The sequence below is a fragment of the Ammospiza caudacuta genome, chromosome 3 (genome assembly GCF_027887145.1).
Source record: "Ammospiza caudacuta isolate bAmmCau1 chromosome 3, bAmmCau1.pri, whole genome shotgun sequence".
Taxonomy (NCBI): domain Eukaryota; kingdom Metazoa; phylum Chordata; class Aves; order Passeriformes; family Passerellidae; genus Ammospiza; species Ammospiza caudacuta.
In genome coordinates, this window is record NC_080595.1 from 5831397 (window position 1) to 5852000 (window position 20604).

Genomic DNA, 20604 nt, shown 5'->3' on the forward strand with positions numbered 1-20604 from the left:
ACACATCTCCCTTCCAGGCAGCCTCTCTGCACTCCCTGCTCCAAGGGCATGGTGTGACACAAACCACACCAAAACACACTTGGCTGGTGCTCAGCGGCCAGGCTGGGTGTCCTTGGATGCCCTGACCCAGTGGGACACCCCTGCTCCTCCTCTGTCACAGTCCAGCAGGTCTGGCTGGTGACCAGCTCACAGCAGGCAGAGTTTGCTGCAGGACCTGCACATGACAAATGAGAGTGTCCCCACAGCCTCCCTTCCTAAAGCAGATGTCCCTCTCCAAAACCACAGCAGCAGGAAAGGACTCCAGAAGATCAGGTGCCCTGTGCTGGGTCCTTTCCAAGGGATGTGGGCTCACAGGATCATTCCTTTGGCTATGCCCTAAATGAAGAGCTCCACTGTGACTTTTGACACCTTCCAGCAAGGTCTCAAAGTCCAAAGAGGTGGCTGTATGAAAAGCCATGGGTAGTTGAGCTCCAGGAGCAGAGGCTGCTTTTCAACCTCATGTTGCTGCTCCTTGGTACCTATCTGCTCTGAATGAGCAAACACCACAGGAAAAAAAAGATGAAATTTGAGGATCTCTTGCTGGAAATTGGGGGCTTTGGCAGATTCCAGATTTTGATTTTGGCTGTCCTCTGCCTTGCAAGGATCAACCTTCCCATGCATTTCCTGCTGCACAATTTTCTCGCTGCCACCCCCTCTCATCACTGTGCAATTCCACACCGAGAGGCATTTGTGAACCTCACCAGGGAGGAAGTTCTGCTCATCAGCATCCCTCAGAAGCTTGATGGCACTTTCAGCTCCTGTGAGATGTTCTCACAGCCTCAGTTCCACCTGCTGCTCAACTCCTCTCTGCAGCCAGAGAACAAATCCATCATCCAGCCCTGCCAGCACGGATGGGTCTATGACCACTCTCAGTTCACCTCCACCATCTCCACCCAGGTAACTCCTGGCCTGGGATCCAGCCAAAACTGAAATTAGCTCTGTGTTTTTAGAGAAGGAGATGGAGAGGAGTTTGCTGAGTGTACAGAATGAGAGGGGAATCTGTGCATTGTGGACATGACCTGCTCAGAGAAGATGTCCTGGGAGGGGGAAGCTCTCTGAAGCTCACTATAGGAGCTAACATTTATTAATATTATTTTTGTGAGCATCCCCTCTTGCTTAGGTTGATACCAACATTTCTCATTATAATCATCCTAATTTCTCCAGATGATTGAGAGATTTGGGAGGGGGTCAGATGGCAGTGGAAAGAAACAGATATAAGATTTTCTCTGTGTGGCATTTGCACAAGATTGCATCCTGTCAGGCTTTCACATGAGCTCTTGATTTCCTTTCTTGGTTTTCTAAACACTTTATAACTTCTATTCCCTTGGCCACCCTTCCTCACTGATCTTCACCTTCTTCTCTTCTCTTCTCTTCTCTTCTCTTCTCTTCTCTTCTCTTCTCTTCTCTTCTCTTCTCTTCTCTTCTCTTCTCTTCTCTTCTCTTCTCTTCTCTTCTCTTCTCTTCTCTTCTCTTCTCTTCTCTTTTTTCTCCCCAGGGTTGTGCTGCCTCTCTTCCCTTACCACCAATATCTCTCTCCCAAATCCAATGTTCTCTCCACTGAGGGTCTTCCACTGAGCTCGTAGCCAGCCATAACCTTGAGCCTGCAGAAGGTTCCCTGCCCATCAAACATTAACCACGCACCTCCTGAAACACTTTTCCAGGGCTAGCAGTGATACCTCTGGGTGTTAATGCTTTACTTTCCTTGGGAAACAGCCCAAACCACACAAGGTCTCAGGGAAGGGGAAGTTTGGTCAGGCAAAAGGGGCACAGCTGGGGTAGAAGGATGGTGCTGTTGTCTCAGTGGGAGCAAGGACAAGGAGCTGCTGCTTCCTCCCCACCACCCAACCCCTCCTGCTCCTCACAGGGGTGAGGGTGGTGTGTGCCCTGGGTCTGCACCTCATTTCTGCACTGGAGATGGGAAGCAGTGCTGAGGGAGAAGCTAGAAGGAGAAACTCTGCACATGGAGCCTCGTGATGCTGCTCCCATGGCCAGAGGCCCTGCAAGGGACCAGGACTCTCTCTGGAATTCTGCTCTTGTAGCAAGAAAGGTTGCTCGAGGTCTAGCTGGCTGCAGGTGTGGGTTGATGATTAAATTTTGCCACATTTGCACACAGAGAAAATTAACTCTGCATTCTGTAGAGATTTGTGATGTTTGCACTTCTGAGAAAGTAAAATTATGTTCATTAACTTAATTAGGATGGATGTCCAAACCAACCTCTCAGTAAGAAATCAATAGGTTGGTATTAAGAGCAAGTATTTGACCTTACCTCCCCTCTGCCCTCCTCTTCCCTGCACAGACATCTTGCAAGGAAACTGGCCAGGGCAAGAGGAACTGGTTATCATCACAGCTGTCCCCAGTGCTCACTGAGGGCTGGCTGTGACAGCTCACTGCAGTGACAAGGCCATGAGACTGCCCTGACAATGCCCAGCTCACCAGGGCACCCTCAGGGCACAACAGAGGAGCTGGGGGAGAGACTTGCACCTGGGCAGGTCTGGCAGAGGTCAGGAGAGGAAAATGGGGAACTCTCTGTGTGTGGCACCCAGGAAAGTTTTCTGATGCCCAGCTCTGTCCTAGGGGCATCAGGCACAGCATCACCAAGCAGTCAAAGGAGGGGATTGTCCTGCTCCGCTCTGCTCTGCTCTGCACTGGGGCAGCCTCGCCTCGAGTCCTGGAGGCAGCTTTGGGCACCACAATATAAAAGAGACACTCAGCTATTGGAGAGCATTCAAAGGAGAGCCATGAGGATGGTGAAGGGCCTGCAGAGGAAGACACATGAGGAGTGGCTGAGGACACTTGGTCTGTCCAGCCTGGAGGAGACTGAGGGGAGACTACATTGGGGTCTTCAACATCCCCACAAGGGCAAGTGGAGGGGCAGACACTGCTCTTTTCTCAGTGGTGAGCAGTGACAGAACCCATGGGAATGGGCTGAAGTTGAGTCAGGGGAGGTTTAGTTTGGATATCAGAGAAAAGTTCTTCACCCAGAGGGTGGCTGGGCACTGGAACAGGCTCCCCAGGGCAGTGGTCACAGCACCGGAGTGACAGAGCTCCAGAAGCAATTGGACAAAAATCTCAGGCACTTGGGGTGACTTTTGGAGTGTCCTGTGCAGGGCCAGGAGTTGGACTCGATGCCCTGATGGGTCCCTTCCAACTCAGCATCCTCTACAGTTCTGTGATTCCATGAATCACAGAATCGCAGAATCACAGAAATTCAAGGCTGGAAGAGACCTATAAGATCATCAAGTCCAACCCATGTTCTAACAATTCAACTAGATCATGGCAGCAAGTGCCACATCCAGTCTTTTTTTGAACTCTTCGAGGGATGATGACTCCACCACCTCACTGGGTAGATGATTCCAGTATCTGACCACTCTTTCTGTAAAAAACTTCCTTCTTAATTCTAACTTGCATCTCCCTTGATGCAGCTTGAGACTGTGTCCTCTTGTTCTATCTGTTGTCGCCCGGAGAAAGAGGCCGACCCCCAGCTCACCACAGCCACCCTTCAGGAAGTTGTAGAGAGCGATGAGGTCGCCCCTGAGTCTCCTTTTCTCCAGGCTGAACAACCCCAGCTCCCTCAGTCGCTCTTCGTATGGCTTGTGCTCCAAGCCCCTTATCAGCCTCGTTGCCCTCCTCTGGACACGCTCAAGCATCTCAACATCCCTCCTAAAGTGAGGGGCCCAGAACTGGATACAATACTCCAAGTGAGGCCTCACCAGTGCCGAGTACAGGGGAAGAATGACCTCCCTGCTCCTGCTGGCCACTCCATTCCTGATACTGGCCAGGATGCCATTGGCCTTCTTGGCCACCTGGGCACATTGCTGGCTCATATTCAATTGACTGTCAACCAGCACCCCCAGGTCCCTTTCCACCTGAAGCGTTCACAGAGAGGCTGTCACAGTGGGGATGGATAACTGGGACTTTTGTAAGATTCAGCTTTCCATTTTCCAGGACTGTGACCGTGTTCACAGGGGTCTCAGGTTGAGGGAAGAGATGAGGATCTGACTCCATGTTTCAGAAGGCTGATTTATTATTTTATTATATATATTGCATTAAAACTATACTAAAAGAATAGAAGAAAAGGTTCTCCTCAGAAGGCTAGCTAAGCTAAGAATAGAAAGGAATGAATAACAAAGGCAGCTGTCCCAGACTCTCTGTTGGAGCCAGCTGTGCCATGATTGGCCATTAATTACAAACAACCACATGAGACCAATCACAGATCCACCTGTTGCATTCCACAGCAGCAGATAACCATTGCTTACATTTTGTTCCTGAGGCTTCTCAGGAGGAAAAAATCCAAGGAAAGCATTTTCATGAGAAGATGTCTGCGACACAGGACCCTGGCACTGTCTGATGTGCAGTTTAGTGCAGGATCCCACCGGTCCATCAGACTCAGCAGACACAAACTGCACGATGCAGTGGAATGAAGGAGCGTGAGAAGGCAGCAGGGGCTGGGCTGGGCACTAAAGTGTCATTTTGGCCTTGTGTTTCAGTGGGACCTCGTGTGTGAGCAGCGTGGGCTGAACCAGGCGACAGCAACCTTCTTCTTCATCGGCGTCACCGTGGGGGCCATGGTGTTCGGGGACCTCTCTGACAGGTTTGAGCCCTCCCAGGCTGCTCCTCAGGGCCTTGGCTTCACAGAAAGAATTCCACACACATGCCACCTCCAGCAATCAGCCAGAGGGGCGGGGGAAGGACAAAAGGCAACTGCAAAGGGAGATCCAGCCTCTCACTGGGAAATTGGATCCAAGGGAGTAAACTCTTCCTGGATCAGTGAGCCACAAAATGCATCCTGGATCACAGAAGCAGCTCTGGCCTTGGGCAGGAGGCAGATGCACTGCTGACTGTGGGCAGAAGTGCTGCAGGAACAATAAAAAAACAAAAAACAAAAACAATTCAGTCTGCCAGACCAGTTTCAGTCTAAAAATGGAGTGAGCTGATTGATACAAAGCTGGACAAAAACTCCAGCTAAAGAGTGAACTCCTTGCAAATTATACACAAATTATAACACCCAATTGAGGGGCTCAGAGGAATTTCTTGCCATAGCTCAAAAGAGTTTCTGTGACCATGTTCACAGGGGTCTTAGGATGAGGGAAGAGATGAGGATCTGACTCCATGTTTCAGAAGGCTTGATTTATTATTTTATGATATATATTACGTTAAAGCTATACTAAAAGAATAGAAGAAAAGGTTTCATCAGAAGGCTAGCTAAGAATAGAATAGGAAAGAAGGATAACAAAGGCTTGTATCTCGGACTCTGTCCAGCTCACTGTGATTAGCTATTAATTATAAACAACCAACATGGGCCAATCACAGATGCACCTGTTGCATCCCACAGCAGCAGATAATCAATGTTTACATTTTGTTCCTGAGGCCTCTCAGCTTCTCAGGAGGAAAAATCCTAAGGAAAAGATTTTTCATAAAAGATGTCTGTGACAAGTTTCCAGCAAGCAAAATCTGACTCTGTCATTCCTAGAGAATCAGGGTAAAGGATATTTTTTTTCAAGCAGGGAGGTATTTATTCCTTAAGGAAGAGGTAAAGCAATGAAGGAAACAGAAACAAAGCTGCTCTCTCTGGTTAAATGTTAGGATATGACAACATAAACCTGAAAAATAAATCCAAGTAATAACCTAGAAAGGGCATCAGATAAGAAACCAAATATTTTTGCAAGCAGCAAAAACCAGGAAACCCATCAGAGGACACAGAGTCCAGGCACGAAGTTGGGATGTGCTGCTCCCTGTTCATTATTCATAACTGGGAAACTGCTTCCTGATTTCCTTCCTCTGGGAGGAATTAGAGTACAGCAAGCTGCAGAATCACTGCAGAGGGGAACCTGAAGTGTGAAGGACCCAGAGACGTTAGTGCTTGTTAAAAACGCCAATCACTCGTTTTTAAAATTTTAAAAGCTTAATAGTAATAAAATGGTTATATAAAAATAATAATACAATTAGAGTAATAATTTGGACAAATTGAATTAGGACAATATGGGACAATAAATACAAAGAGTTAGGGACATTCCAGGTACCTTTTTCTGGGCAGCACAAGCCTGAAAAAGGACACAGTTAACAAAGGATTAACCCTTAAAAGCAACAGCCTGTTGCATATTCATACACCTCATACATGATGCATAAATTCCATTCAAACACAGGATTCTGTCTGGTCAGTGTCAGCTTCTTCCTCTGAATCCTGACAGCGCCTTCGAGGCAGGAAGAAGTTCATTTCTTCTGATAAGGGAGCAATAAATTCTTTTTCTCCGAAAGATTGAAGTTTCCTGTGGGTCCTCTCTCACTGCGAGTCCTTTCTTAAACAAAAGTATCCTACATAGCATAGTTTCTATTTTAACATTTTTTATAACCTAAAACTATAATTAACACAGTGCTTAAGAGAATGAATACAGCGTTACTTTCTAACACAACACCTATAATATTCATTTTAATATTTGTGAAAAGCCAATCATAAAATACATGCATTTTTCACAGCGCTGCAGATGGGAATTTTTACATCCATATCTTTACCCGTGGGTACCTGGCTGTGCTTGTACAAGGACCCAAGGCACCTGCATGATTTTCAAACTGTGTGCCTTGGCTTTGTAACCACAGTAGTTTTATAGCACAGCTGGAGGGGGAGAAAATCAGAACTGAGAAAAGGAGCAGGACAAAATATGGCAGAAAATAAGATAACACAAGGTAGCACAAAATGAAAAGTAAATTGTTTCACAAATGGATTGTGAGGGGGAAGAGCCAGCAGAGGATCAAGGCATAAAAGGAGCATCTGTAAATAAAGAGGCTGTAGTGTGAGACATAAATAAGTCTCTGCTCACAGTGGGAGAATGTGTAGAGGCAGGTGCTGGAGCTGGAGCTTTGAATGAGCTGACAGAAGAAGGCAGAGAGGAAAACACCAGAGGGATTCCAGTTAAATGCCAGGAGTAAGGAGACATTGTCCTGGAGCCCTGCAGCATCCTGGGGATAGAAAAGCTTTTAACTGGTGTCCAAATAAGCTCTCAGGAGTGCCAGGCAGCCTGACCACTGTCTGCACCAGGCAAATTGGCAGAAACTCCTCTGAAAGATGGACCCAGAGCCTCAGGGGGAGGTGGGACGCACCAGTGAAGAATCAGCTGGGTTTTCCAAAAGATCCAAGCCTTAAAAATGTGCAGGATTTCTTTGCATGGATCAACAGGCGTGTGAGCAGAGGAGACACCATCTCAGCCTCCTCATCAAACACTCCTGCAGAAACTGAGCTGCCCCAGGGTGAGAAGGAAGGTCTCGGCATGACTGAATTAGTAAAAGAGAGGAAATGCAAGTGCTCCGTGATGACAGGGGAGCAGCCTGTGCTTGGAATTTTGTGCTTTTCAGTGCATTCATAAATAATCTGGGAAGGGAGCAAGTGGGGAGGGGATGCTGAGCCTGGCAGAGATGAGGTCAGAGGCTGGAGGCTTTGCAGAAGGAGTTACAGGACTGTGACTGGATGAGACAATTGGGGCAGATCAATCTAAAATAGAGAAACAATTCAAACCTCTCATTTCAAATGGAGGCTCTGAGCTGACCACAGCTACTCAGCAGGAAGATTTTGGCATTATACAGCAAAACACAATTTTGCTCTGGGCAAGCATCCACACAGCAGTGATCAGTGGTTAGGGAAGCAAGGGGAAAATTAGGGATCATTAGGTAAAACCTCAGATATCACCCCCCACATCTCCCCTATCATCTCTTTAAAGCTGACCTCCCATTAGCAACCCTCCTTTTCTCTGACAGAGATGAGATCCCACTTCTTTGTGCTAACAGTGAGGCAGAGGTTTCATCTCTGGTGCTCCAGGGGGAAAACCATCTGGCATTTTGCTGCTGTTCGGGTTCAGGTTTTTTCTAAGCCATCACAGATATTTGGATTTGAGATCTATTCCAGTGACAAATTTGACCCAGGTAAAGCATCCAAAAACCTTCACTGTGAACAAATGTATGCAAAAATACATACATACATATATATATATATATATATATATATATATATATATATAGTGTATATATACATAGTATATATATTATATATACAATTTGTATAACAGAAATAATAACAGAAACAATATATATATAACATATTTATTGTTTCTGTTATTGTCTGCTCTTCTCCAAACACTCCTTTTCTACCTTGTCCTTGTACTGAATTGGTTCAATAATGCTTTGGCAGACTTCCAGATTGGGGGTTATTAATGAAAATGGCTTTTTTATTAATTTTTATGCTTCTGCAGTCTGCTCCTTTTATTGTATTTTCTACAGTCTTTCAGAAGTTGTGCTTTCCTACCACTCTCTTTGAAGACAATTTTAATGGCATTATTTCTAGCAGCCTCCCTATATCCTGGTTTTCCTTTTGCTAAGAGTTTAGTAATGGTTCCTTAAATAGCTGCCTTGACTCCTGTATGGAATATTATGGGTTTTATACCCTCCTTACTTTATTTTCAAGGAAAAAATCTTCATTTACAAAATGTATTTTCTTTCTTGGGCAGTTCCCCATTGGAAACTGGATCCAGCTCTGGGGGGTTTCTGGTGCTTCCTGTTCTGACCCAGGTGCATCAAAGTGTCTTTTACAAACTGTCCCAGCTTAAATTTCAAAGCAGATCCAGCAAACTCCCCGTACCCAAGCCACAAATTGGGGGGGGGGGGGGGGGGGGGTTTGCCTGTAGGTTCATTTATCACCTGCTGAATGAAGTAATTTTTTATTATTTTTGGGAATGTTACTGCGGCATTATGTCCTAGCAATGCCACTTTTTCCCCTGGAGCAATTGTTCCTGCACCATCCTTCTCAGGGGGGCACTGGGAGAGCCCTAATGCCAGGATCAGAGCAGGATTTCAGTCCTTGTGGGCTGCACATCACCTGCAGGCAGGCTGAATCTACTGCTGCTGCTTGAGCCTCAGCTTTCCTAGCATGCAGTGCTGATGTTCATCAGGAGACCGACACCTTGTGCTCCATTTGGATTATTACATTTTCATAGGTTGCGCAGAAACACATGCAGACATATTTCTCTGTCTGTGAGAGTGTTTGTCTGTGTGTTTATATACATTTATATTGCATTTGTGTGCATTTGATGTTCTGTATTTCTCCACACTCTCCACAGAGGACTCTGGATAACAGGGAAAGGGAACCCCAGGGGAACAACAACCTGGCAGATTCCTCAGAAACCCCTTAGGATTTCAGGGCCATTTGCACATGTGGGCAGACAATGGGATTCCTTCCTTTTCCTTCCAAGGAGCAGGGTGAAGGTGTCACAGCTCTGTCACCTCCTTGAGAGTGGTGGCAGTGGCCAGTGCTGAGTAAGCCATGGGAGAGGACACTGACACTGGAGGGAGCAGGGTGTGACAGCAACACGGGATTTCAAGCTGGCATCACTGCTTTTGGTGGTGCTGTGGGCCAGGAGAGCCAGATTTGTTGTTCTGAGCAGCACTGGTCTTTCCACTGGAGATTCCCAAAGATTATGGGGTGGGATCTGCATGGGATTGCCCCACTGTGGCACCAGCTTGATCCAGAGCAATTTTTTTCCTCTCCAGCATGCTGCATCCTTTAATTTTCCTCTACAATCTCTGCTTTGCCCATTTCAAACCCTGCTCCCACGCCAGGTTTCCAACCAGTGTAACCCAGCCTGTGCTCGTGGCAGGTTTGGAAGGAAGGCCATGCTGCAGCTGTCCCTGCTGTGCTCCCTGGTTTTTGGGATGCTGAGCGCCGCCTCCGTGTCCTACACGATGCTGGCCGTCACACGGACCCTCACCGGGGTGGCCCTGAGTGGCCTGTCCCTGATTGTCCTGCCTCTGGGTGAGTGTGGGGGTCCTGGCAGGCCGTGGGTGGGGAGGGAATTCTCTGCCAGGCAGGAACAGCGGTCTGGGAACCGCCGCGCGCACGGTTTCCCGCTTGCGAGGATCCCAGAATTGCAATTTGCTGTTGGTCTAATTAATATTTAACAGTCTGCTCAAAATGCAGCAGCCACTCGTCAGTACTTCTGTTGCAACAAGCTACCCAGTTCCTGTCAAGTACCATCAGCAACACAATCAAAGCCACGCTCCAAAGTCTCTTCCCCTTTCCACTCATACAAAGTTCTCACCTTTCAAGCACTGTTAGGACAATCCAGCATTGCCCTATCCTCAGCACAAGAGATGCTGTGTCATTTACAGGGTGTTTCTACTTCCCCAGTTTCAAGTTTTCTTAAGCTGCCAATTTGTATTTTACAATGAGAAGAACTACCAAAAAAATTTTTACAAATCAGACAGAGCTACGCAAAACTGAAGCTGAAGAATTTAGGCAACTAGATAATAAAAAACAAACTCCAGATTTCAGGATATCCAGTAAATATTTTGTAGATATCCAGTAAATCAGGATATCTACAAAATGGATAATTTTGTAGATACAGTTGGGCCATACTGGGCAAAAAGTGTTGCACCCAAGAACAATTAACAGTTGCAGCAGAAATTTCCAGGATTTTTGCAGATCTAGTCAAAATCAGGCTATGATGGCTCCAGCATTGGAAAAGCCCACACAAGACCTGACAAATCCCAAGGGCTGCTGTGTTTGTTTATTGCTATAAAGATTGATTCCTGCAAGTCATAGTAGAGCTTGGGAGGGGCATTTCTGATTGTTAGAGGTCCAAACCTTCAGAGGAAAACTGGCTTTTGGTTCACACACACAAACAAGGAGACCCCCAGCTGGTTTTACACTTCTGCTGCTGTCTGCTCTGGGTGGGCTCCATGTGAAAAACAATCCTTCCCAATCTATTTCTTTAATCTGAAATAATGAGTGGAAATGGGAATAATGAGAGAGAAATGGGAAACTGTGCAAGCAAGATGGCTAGGGGGAAAAAAAAATCCGGTTGATGAAGAAGACCAAGTGAATGCTATTGAATGGGATAAAAAAAATATCACCAAGAGTGGTTTTAGCACTGTTCCTTAACACATGCCCAGTATTTCTTTCCCTGAAGTTTTATTTTAGTGGCTGACAGCTTTGCAACAGCCTAAGTGCTGCAGCTGAATATTTCAGTATTCCAAATATCAGCCAAACAGTGGAACTTTGTGAAGGAGCAGAGCAGGGATATTCCCTTGTTCTGCCCTTGTTAAAAACTCCTTCATGCCTTCCCTGCCTGGAGAAGTCCTGCATGTCCCAGCTGGATGGTGCCCCTCTCTTGCAGGGATGGAGTGGGTGGATGTCCAGCACCGCACCTTCACCGGGATCCTGAGCAGCATCTTCTGGAGCGTGGGGAACATGCTGCTGGCCCTGGCAGCCTACCTGGTGAGGGAGTGGCACTGGCTGCTGGTGGCTGTGACAGCTCCCTGCCTCCTGAGCATCGTCTGCCTGTGGTGAGTGCAGCCACCAGAAGGAAGCACACTGGGATTTGCCTCCTCTGTGGGTCCTAGGAGGCGTTCAGGAGCCCCTCAGGATGAGCAGGATTCATCTGGGTCCTGTACCTGGATTGCCCAAGTGTGGCAGTTCTGGGAAACTGGAGGGGCGTGAGAGCTTAAATGAGGGATGTGGGACTCCAGGGGCTCTCCAAAATGCAGTTTATTCCATCCAAGAGTTACAGCAGCCCAGGGAGGTGGGTGACAGAGCTGTGCCTACAGCTGTCAGCTCCAGCTGCAGGCAGCCCTGGAGACCCTGAGTTTAGGTTACAGTGCATTATAGACTTTCCTTTGTTGAGCATCTTAATACAGAAGAACCAATCTATACCTTAACTTTTATCTATAGCCTATCATCACTGCTATAATTACCATATTCATGTTACTGTTCTCTAATCACTAAAAGTTAGTACATTACAGTTTAAGCTAGAAGTTGTTTTTCAATTTTCTTGCAGTACAAAATTCTGAGACCTTTTTCTACTTGCAACATTTGCTGACTTGTTTGCCTGTGCTACCTTTCTGCTTGGTAAAAACATCTTCTTGTTTGAAGTCTATCCTTTCCTCTAAATCATAAAAAACCCTTCTAACTAACACACCCTTTGCCTCCTTGGTTATCCAGTAAGACTGGCTCAGCAATTCTTTTCTTCTGTATCAAAACTTGCTTCCATCTCCATTCCTTCATCAGACTCTACATTCAAAAATCTTTCTGCCAAGCATACATATCTGTGAGGCTTTCTTGTCAAACCTTCATCCTTCCCAACAGAGTGGCCTGGGTTTTGTCTCTCCCAAGGTTACATCCCAGTTTTGGGGACAAGGAGGAGGCAGGAATGAGGCTGAGGCATTAGGATGACAGCTCTGTCAGACATGGCTCAGAGTAAAGAAAAGAGATTCCAATAAAGGAACACTCAACCAGATCCAGGCTTTAATCCTTAGTACACTCAAGATAAAACATTTATCCGTTCTCTGTCCCCACCCCACTGGGAAGGATACCAAATTTTCCATAAAAGCCACTGACACCTTCAGGCTAGGTCAAGTTCATTTATCTCTGCACTTCCCAAGGCTTTCCTCAGGTGTGCAACCATCCTGATGGGCCAAATACACCTGCTTTCTCTGGGCAAATTCCCCCCTGTAGCCTTATTTAAGAATACCTGACATCTCCTAAGCCTTAAAATGGGATATGGTTCATTTAATCAAAGAAACTTTAATTTTTCCATCTTCTTTGGTTTTTTTTTTTTTTTTATTATTTCCCTGTGTAGTAATACAAATTAGAATACAGAGCTGATTCATTGACAGTCTAAAGAGTAACTTCTGGTATTTCTGATCAAGTCCAGCACAACTAAAATACGTGTCCTGCTGACTTTTTTAGTTCAAGTTGTTTTGCTCTCTTTCTAGGACAGCCACCCATTAAAAAAATGAGTTCTTGGAAGTGCTGAAATTCACAGATGGATTTGGACCCCCCCACCCTTTTCATCATAACCATTTGATTTTTCTTCTTATGTTACTATCTTTTATGGACATTAGTTCTCCAACAAATTATACTCTAGTCTTCAAGCACCCATAAGGTCAGTGATTGCAGAAAATTGAAAGTCTCTGAAGTATGGAATTAAAATCTAATTTAGCACTCTGTAGATATTATTGACACAATGTCAGAACTCAGTGGAAACAGCAGACAGCCAAAAGACATGGTATTACTCTCTAGAGGCAGTGGCAATGAGTGCAAAATGCCATCTTTCCTTCTTTACATTTCCCAAGGTTGTAAGCCTGTGGGAAGGAGATGAAAACTTTCAACAAGACCAATTCTCCAAACATTTTTTGCTCAACACATCGTTTTCAATTCCTGCTTGAATAGTGACAACAGTTGCTCATTAGTTTTTCTGTGATCTGATTTAGGGCACATGAATCGCAAACACTGGATTGTAGGGATCTGGTCTGGGACCATTCTAGTGGGAGGCTCCAGTGTGCAGAAGGCTTTGATTATTGTGAAAACCAAATTATTTTAGCAAATAACAAAGCATGTACAGAGCTCAAAAAATCCTTTCTATATTGTGGTTTTTAATAGCTGACAATTTCAAAGCTTAAAGAGTCCCAGGAAGCACAAATATGTAAATAAAAACTCCCTGGGGCCAGTTTTAATTGGTAAGAGTTTGAAACTTCAGCCAGTTCAGCCTTTAGGGGTAGAAGAGCCTGTATCTGTCAAAAGTGTGCCCCCTTACTCCTCCCATGCACCAGAGTTGTTATGTTTAGGTGGAATTCTCATGGAGAAGATGCCAGAGCCATGGATATGGGGTGGAGAACAGGCAGCTCCAAGAGGAACAGTCTCCTCTCCTTGCCCCTGCAGGTGGGTCCCAGAGTCTGCCAGGTGGCTCATAGCCAAGGGCAAAGTGAAGCAAGCCCACAGGCACCTGCTCAGATGTGCAAGAATGAATGGAAGGAAAGACTTTGCTGTCTCACCAGAGGTAAGGAACTGGAGATCCAGACACACGTTCTTGTTCTCCCACTTTGTCTCTCTGTGTTTTACTTCTGTTTGATACCTGGAGCAATGCTCAGCCTGCAGTGTGGTCTGTGGGGCACTGTGGGCATTTTCCTCTAGAAAGCAGAAATTCACTCCTAAAGATAAAGCTCCAGCTCAGCTCCCATAAGGCCAGGAATCCCATGCATTAGGTGGAGTGTCTTTCCACTTGTTTTTGCCATGGCAAGAGGCCTCAGTGGACTGTACAGTGGAGTAAATACACGGTGAGTAGAACTTACTAACTCTGTGGGTACTTACTCCTCAATCAATTGCCAAAAAGCCTTTTGGACAAGCAGTCTCTTCTTCTTCACAGGCAGTGAAGAAGAACTTCTTCTCAGTGCTTGACTTTTAAGGTTTTCTGTACTTATATAAGTAGATGGATAAATAATTACCCTTTAAATGAATGCACTCCTAAGAACAAAGCATGAAGCTCGCTGCTAGCTTTTCATACAACAGCAGGCAGCCACATGGGGAAGAGGATGGAACTGGCCAACGCTGACTTTTCCATCTGCCATTTCTCTACAGACCTCTCTGCTACATGGGGCATGTAGGTGAGAGGGAAGAAGAAACCTTGGGAAGAAAGAGAGGTCTAAAATAGCAGGCAACCTGTAAAGTTGTAGGAAAACATGAGTCTGAAAATGTATGCTCAGAGAATGGCTCTACAAAGGGAATGTATGGAAAATCCAAGGTGGATCTGAAGCTGGGAAGGGCAAAGTCCCCAGCCTGTCTGGGGTTTCATGTCTGCATCCTAACAGAACAGCAGCTGAGCTATTTCCTTCTTTCCATCTCTGCCAGGCCCTCACAAGGATGGCAACAGACAAAAACATGGGAGGGAGTTACTCCTACATCAGCTTGTTCAGGACCCCAGTCCTGAGGAAGATCTCTGTGTGTTCTGGTGTGGTGTGGTAAGCAGTGTCACTGCCCGGGGGGAATTCATCCTGCAGCTCCCAGAGGGATTTCCCTCAGTCCCGTCTCCACCCAATCCTTGCAGGTTCGGTGTTGCCTTCTCCTATTACGGCTTGAGCATGAACCTGACTGGCTTTGGGCTCAGCATCTATCTCTCCCAGTTTGTCTTTGGTGTCATTGAGATTCCTGCCAAGATGGCCATGTACGTGCTGGTGAACCGAATCGGCCGGCGGCAGAGCCAGGCGTGGACGCTCATCCTGGCCGGGGTCTGCATAGGAGCCAACATCCTCATTCCCAAGTGTGAGAGGCTCTTCTGCTCTACACAGGACTTGCTAAAGGGGGAGGGGGTCCATTTGGGGCAGTGCTGAAGAAGGAGAGCCGGGGATTTGGCCACAGGCAATTCTTTGTAGACAAGTCCTCCACCTGAAGGGTGTCCACGAGACAAGGTCACTGATGTGGGCTAACCCCAAAATCTGTCACAGCAGACGGTTTTGTCACTGCTGAAGGGTCCAGCTATGACAAGGCACAGTGCCTATCTTAATTAGAGACTTTGTCCAATGGGAACTGGACAAAGGACCTATCCTGCCATCAGGACCTATCCTGTCATCAGTTCAGCTCCCACTTGGGCCAATACTTACTCGTGACCATGTTCACAGGGGTTTTCGGATTGGGGAACAGGCGAGGATCTGATTCCATGTTTCAGAAGTCTTCATTTATTATTTTATGATATAAATTACATTAAAACGATACTAAAAAAATAGAAGAAAAGGTTTCATCAGAAGGCCAGCTAAGAATAGCAAAGGAAAGAATGATAACAAAGGCAGCTGTCTCAGACTCTCTGTCTGAGCCACCTGGGCTTTGATTGGCCATTAATTAGAAACATCCAACATGGGCCAATCACAGATCCACCTGTTGCATTCCACAGCAGCAGATAATCATTGTTTACATTTTGTTCCTGAGGCCTCTCAGCTTCTCAGGAGGAAAAATCCTAAGGAAAGGATTTTTTCATAAAAGATGTCTGCGACACTTAATAAACCTGCAGACCCAGCCTTTGGAGACAGCAGCTCCAGGGCTATGAACCTCCCTGTTTTGTGAGTGGGAGCACTGAACCTTCTCCCTTCTTAGACCTGGAAGTTCCTTCCCAGAGGCAGCTCACTGCCATAAATGCCTTTCCTTCCCGCCAGCCTTCAGCTCCCTGCGTTCAGTAGTGGCCATTTTGGGCAAGGGTTGCTCAGAAGCTGCCTTCACCACCGTCTTCCTGTACACCTCAGAGCTCTACCCCACCATTCTGAGGTAAGAGATGCCACCCAGCTGAGCACACCCCCAGGGCCTGGCTGGGCTGCTCAGGCCATCAGCACAGCAGGATGTGCTGGTGACCACCACATAGCACTTGCCGCTTTCCTCTGGAACTATTAGGTTCTAGGGATTTAATATACTCACAAGAGGGAGACAGAAAGCCACCCTTTCTTTCACCTGGGTTGTGGGTGGTTAGGTTGTGCTGACAGGAAGATGAATGGAAAGGTGAGTAGTATTTTGTGTGGGAATATCTTTGCACTCCATAAAGCACCTGTGCTTAGTAATGTCTTTGTTCCCTGTTATAATCTGTCAGGGACTGTTAAAAGAACATGAAATAATAACTTGAAATACAAAATTTTACAAGGGACACATACTACCACATGTTTGAGAGTCTTTTGGACATTGGATGATATTAAAGCAGCCATTAGGCAGCCTTTCAGGAGGAAAAACAGAGCTTATTTGACATACCTGGGAAATGGTAACATAACACCAGATTGCATAGGTGGGGATATAGCTAAGTCTGGTGGAGGGCATCACCTCACTGATTTCTTTGTGGAAGTCTGAAAAAAAGCTCATGAATGACAGCAGGCCTTGTGGGCTACTTCACTTCTGTCCCTTCCTGCCCAGAGTACCCTCCTCTGCTATTTAGTCCTTTAGCTTTCAAAGGTCTGTTGTATATGGAGAAAGATTCACATTTAAACAAAACAGTCACACTGGTCTGCCATTTCTTATCCCAGATCAGTTTATATCTTTCATGCTCAAAGACATTGGCAAAGAAAAAATTGTTGGTTCCTTCTGCAGTACTTGTTCTGTATATGCACAAGCAGGTCCTGGGATCCTTGTCATGAGTGTGAAATGCCACCCATCCCCTCAAAATTAGGTCTTAATTTCTGGTCTCCTCTCTAAGGGCTCCTTCCTTGGACCAAAAATGCTCACAGGTATCTCTAGTCTATACCACCTGCCTAGAAATACCTGGGAGAAGGAGGATTGGATTGGATTTCCTTTAAGCAGGTTGGAAGACTCACTAGTCTTACTATTAGAAAATGCTGTCAGGATGTTAGACATTTAAAGTGGAAACAGCTTTTGAGCAGGTATTCTTAGTGTGGAACTGCAGCTTCTTTCTCACAGTTGATCTCTGGGATAGATGATGATGATTTTAGGAAGATATGAAGAAAGAAAAAAAAAATGGCAGAGGGAAAATGGCAGAGGGGAAAAGGGCGGAGGCCTGCCATGACACAAGTAGGCCTCTGTTTCCCCCTGTGGTGGTGTGCCCCTTTCCAGGCAGAACGGGATGGGGTACACGTCGTTCCTGGCGCGCCTGGGAGGGGCGCTGGCCCCGCTGGTGTTCCTGCTGGACGAGGTGTGGCGGTCCCTGCCCGAGGTGACATACTGCGCCGTGGCCGTGTGCAGCGGCGCCACGGCCTTCCTGCTCCCGGAGACGCTCAACGCGCGCCTGCCCGAGGGCATCGAGGACGTGGAGAAGCCACAGTGAGTGACCCCCGTCCTGCCCTGCACATGGAGTCTGATGAGGAATGGGGACATCCCTCTCTGCCGCCTGCAATTTCCCTGTCTGTGGGCGGCAGCGGAAGAAGGGACAGCCCAGCTGGGTTGTTGGCCTGTGGGCCTGTTGGCCTTCCCGCTTTTCTGGCCATCCACACGTTTGTGCTGAGGGGGTCAGAGGGAAGCCACCAAGGCAAAGTCCAGTTCTGCTCCCAACCCTTGTCAAGTCCCTGAAGAGCCAAGGAGGAAGCACAGCTGTGGGTCAGGGTTTTAATGTGGTTTATGGCACTGAAATGCAGCATTTATAGAAGTGAGAGGCACGTAAACTATGGAGTATGAAAGCAGTCTACAGTGCACAGCAAGTCTGTGACCCTCCCACAGCACAGCTCCACGTGTTCTCTGTGTAGTCCATCACCAAACACTCAGGTAGAATTCTATTTGGCACTCTCACAGTGTCTTTTTCATTATTTTCTCAGCTCACATTTTCTATTGTGAGACCTCATAATGAACAGCAGTAAGTTGAAACAGAAAATGCAGTTTACTGGTGATTTCTCTCTTCTGCCTGGAGCTTGATGATTTGCATTGCTCTTACCTTTTAGAGGACTTGCATTATTTGCTTTATAGTAGAAGCAAGTTCCATCTTTGCATTTACTGATTAATAGCCATAAAGGCGAAGGAGTGCACATCAGGTGTTTGCATGAAGGTGTGGGTTTCATTTTTAAAAGTGATTTTTTTTTTTGCAGAGTAAAGGTGCCACCAGAAGCCAGCACTGCCGAGGGCGTGCCACTGCAGGCTCTCCCGAAGTGAGGAATCCTGTGGGACAGCCAGCATGGAGGACTGCACAAACTGAGCCATGCTGTGATCTGCCAGGGAAAGAGCCTTTGCTGCCCACTGATCCCAATCCCAAGGGAAGTGGAACTGAGGACACGGGAGGAAGGAGGCAGATCAGGACACCAGCTGGCAGGAGCTAACCCATTGTGGTGTGGCCAGCAGCAAGGATGCAGGGCCAACAGGGCGTGGAAATAAAGGTACCTTGTGCTAAACTCTTCCAGTCTTTGGCCTTGTTGGACTTGGACCTCTCAGATCCGTGCACAGCCCTCCAGAAACTCCATTAGTTCCTACACCTGGAGAAACAATGCAGCCAGAAAAATACTGAGTGAGAATCACACAAACCCAAATCAGCTCCAATAAATCCAGCTGGGTGGTAATTTATGGTTCATTTCAAACCACAAACTGTAGCTACAAATATTTCTTGCATTTAGAAGAGGTCTGGACGGTTTTCACAATGAGGCTCAAAGCCAGAAAAAAGCACATGCAGGAGTCCCACTGGGAATGGGTTAACTGCAAGCATTTTTCCTACATACACAAAGAAGAAAAATGGTCTTGCATTTAAATTTAGTGTGTATGCAAGAATTATACTTTAAGCTATAGGAGAAAAAAAACAAACCCAAAAAACCCAAACCAAACAAAAAAAAAAAAAAAAAAAAAAAAAAAAAACCCAAACAAAAAACCACCCAAAAAAACCAAACCCCCAAAAACCCCAAAAAAACCACACCACAAACCCAAAATCCACCTTGCTACAGGAAATCTAGCATGGAATATTGAGTAGCCCATTATTGGACTTCATTCTGCTTACTGGTCTAACACATCGATCTTAACTCTGTGGAGTATCTTTGCCTCTTGTGCTTCATTATGCAACCAACAGAGATGAGCCATCAAATTATCTATCAGTTGGAATTACCTATAATTTTAGAATCCTGATAAACAGCACATACCCAAACTGGGAAGAGGAATGGCTTCAGGATCTGAGTCCCAGGTGCTCTGTGATTCCCTGGGCTGTGAGGTGTTTTAACTCACAACACTGTGAAGAGAACACACACTGAGGATGCATCTGAAAACAGATCCAGAGGCCCATCCTATCCCAGGTTCAAGAGCACCTCCTAGTAGAAATAAGCTGCCTAGAGAATTTTTTGTTAGCTGCTATGACAGCAGCTATTTTCTAAATTAATTTTTTCCATCCATGAATCACTTAACACCTTACCTTGTGCTATCAAAAAAAGAAAAGGCAATGTGCAGGTCATGACCTCTCTGTGTTTCCTTCAGCAAAATGTTCCTTATTTCTTGGAAATATATCATGATTTATAGAGTATGCCAGCTGATGTATGCAATGCTGATGTCATTACTCATACAGTGTCTGAAGGAAAAACAGGACATTAACCAACTCAAAACCTCATAATTTTCATTATTGATAGGTTTGTTAAGACAGACCTGATCTGTTCTGGGGAGGAAATCTAACTTCCAGGTTTTAATTTGTGAGATATCTTTGCTCTGCTGCAGGTTTGTGAGGAAGACAGAAGTGATGGTTACAAACAAGAGGACCTTTCCATAAGCAGAAGGATCAAATTAGGTAGCAATGTAGGAGAAGATAAGGAGTGATTGGAAGAGCCAAATGGATTAGGAAGGAGGAGATCTCCTGGCTCAGGGGTGAGCCACCTCCAGGGGCCCTGAGCACCGGAGGGCAGCAGAGCCTGCAGGCACCAAGCCTGGGTGACAGGGGACACACCGGGCTGAGTCACACCGGGGAGCGGCGGGGCCGATGACAGAACCGGGCCGGTGTCAGATCCCGGGCAGTGACAGATCCCGGGCAGTGACAGATCCCGGGCACTAACAGATCCCGGGCAGTGACAGATCCCGGGCGGTGTCAGATCCCGGGCAGTGTCAGATCCCGGGCAGTGACAGATCCCGGGCGGTGTCAGATCCCGGCCGGTGTCAGATCCCGGGCAGTGACAGATCCCGGGCGTAGTCAGATCAGAGCAGTGACAGATCCCGGGCAGTGACAGATCCCGGCCGGTGTCAGATCCCGGACGGTGTCAGATCTCGGGCAGTGACAGATCCCGGGCAGTGACAGATCCCGGCCGGTGTCAGATCCCGGCCGGTGTCAGATCAGGGCAGTGACAGATCCCGGGCAGTGTCAGATCCCGGCCGGTGACAGA

At 46.6% G+C, this 20604-nt stretch overlaps 1 protein-coding gene across 1 annotated transcript; it reads left to right on the forward strand.

Moving 5' to 3' along the window:
• Positions 1 to 558: 558 nt before the first annotated feature.
• SLC22A7 (solute carrier family 22 member 7) lies at positions 559 to 18580 on the forward strand. The gene is made up of 10 exons (XM_058802767.1): positions 559 to 936; positions 4527 to 4630; positions 9678 to 9832; positions 11196 to 11364; positions 13739 to 13856; positions 14705 to 14814; positions 14901 to 15115; positions 16000 to 16108; positions 17393 to 17599; positions 18355 to 18580. Exons 1-10 carry the CDS (start codon positions 559 to 561, stop codon positions 18416 to 18418), a joined length of 1629 nt encoding a protein of 542 aa, XP_058658750.1. The 3' UTR covers positions 18419 to 18580.
• The last annotated feature ends 2024 nt before the right edge of the window (positions 18581 to 20604 follow it).

Bases quoted from the DNA above. Each gene is read 5' to 3' on its own strand.
- SLC22A7 (XM_058802767.1), top strand. From the start codon at position 559: ATGAAATTTGAGGATCTCTTGCTGGAAATTGGGGGCTTTGGCAGATTC. The intron at 14,815-14,900 runs GTAAGCAGTGTC...CAATCCTTGCAG, and splicing joins GTGTGTTCTGGTGTGGTGTG to GTTCGGTGTTGCCTTCTCCT. The intron at 16,109-17,392 runs GTAAGAGATGCC...GCCCCTTTCCAG, and splicing joins CTCTACCCCACCATTCTGAG to GCAGAACGGGATGGGGTACA.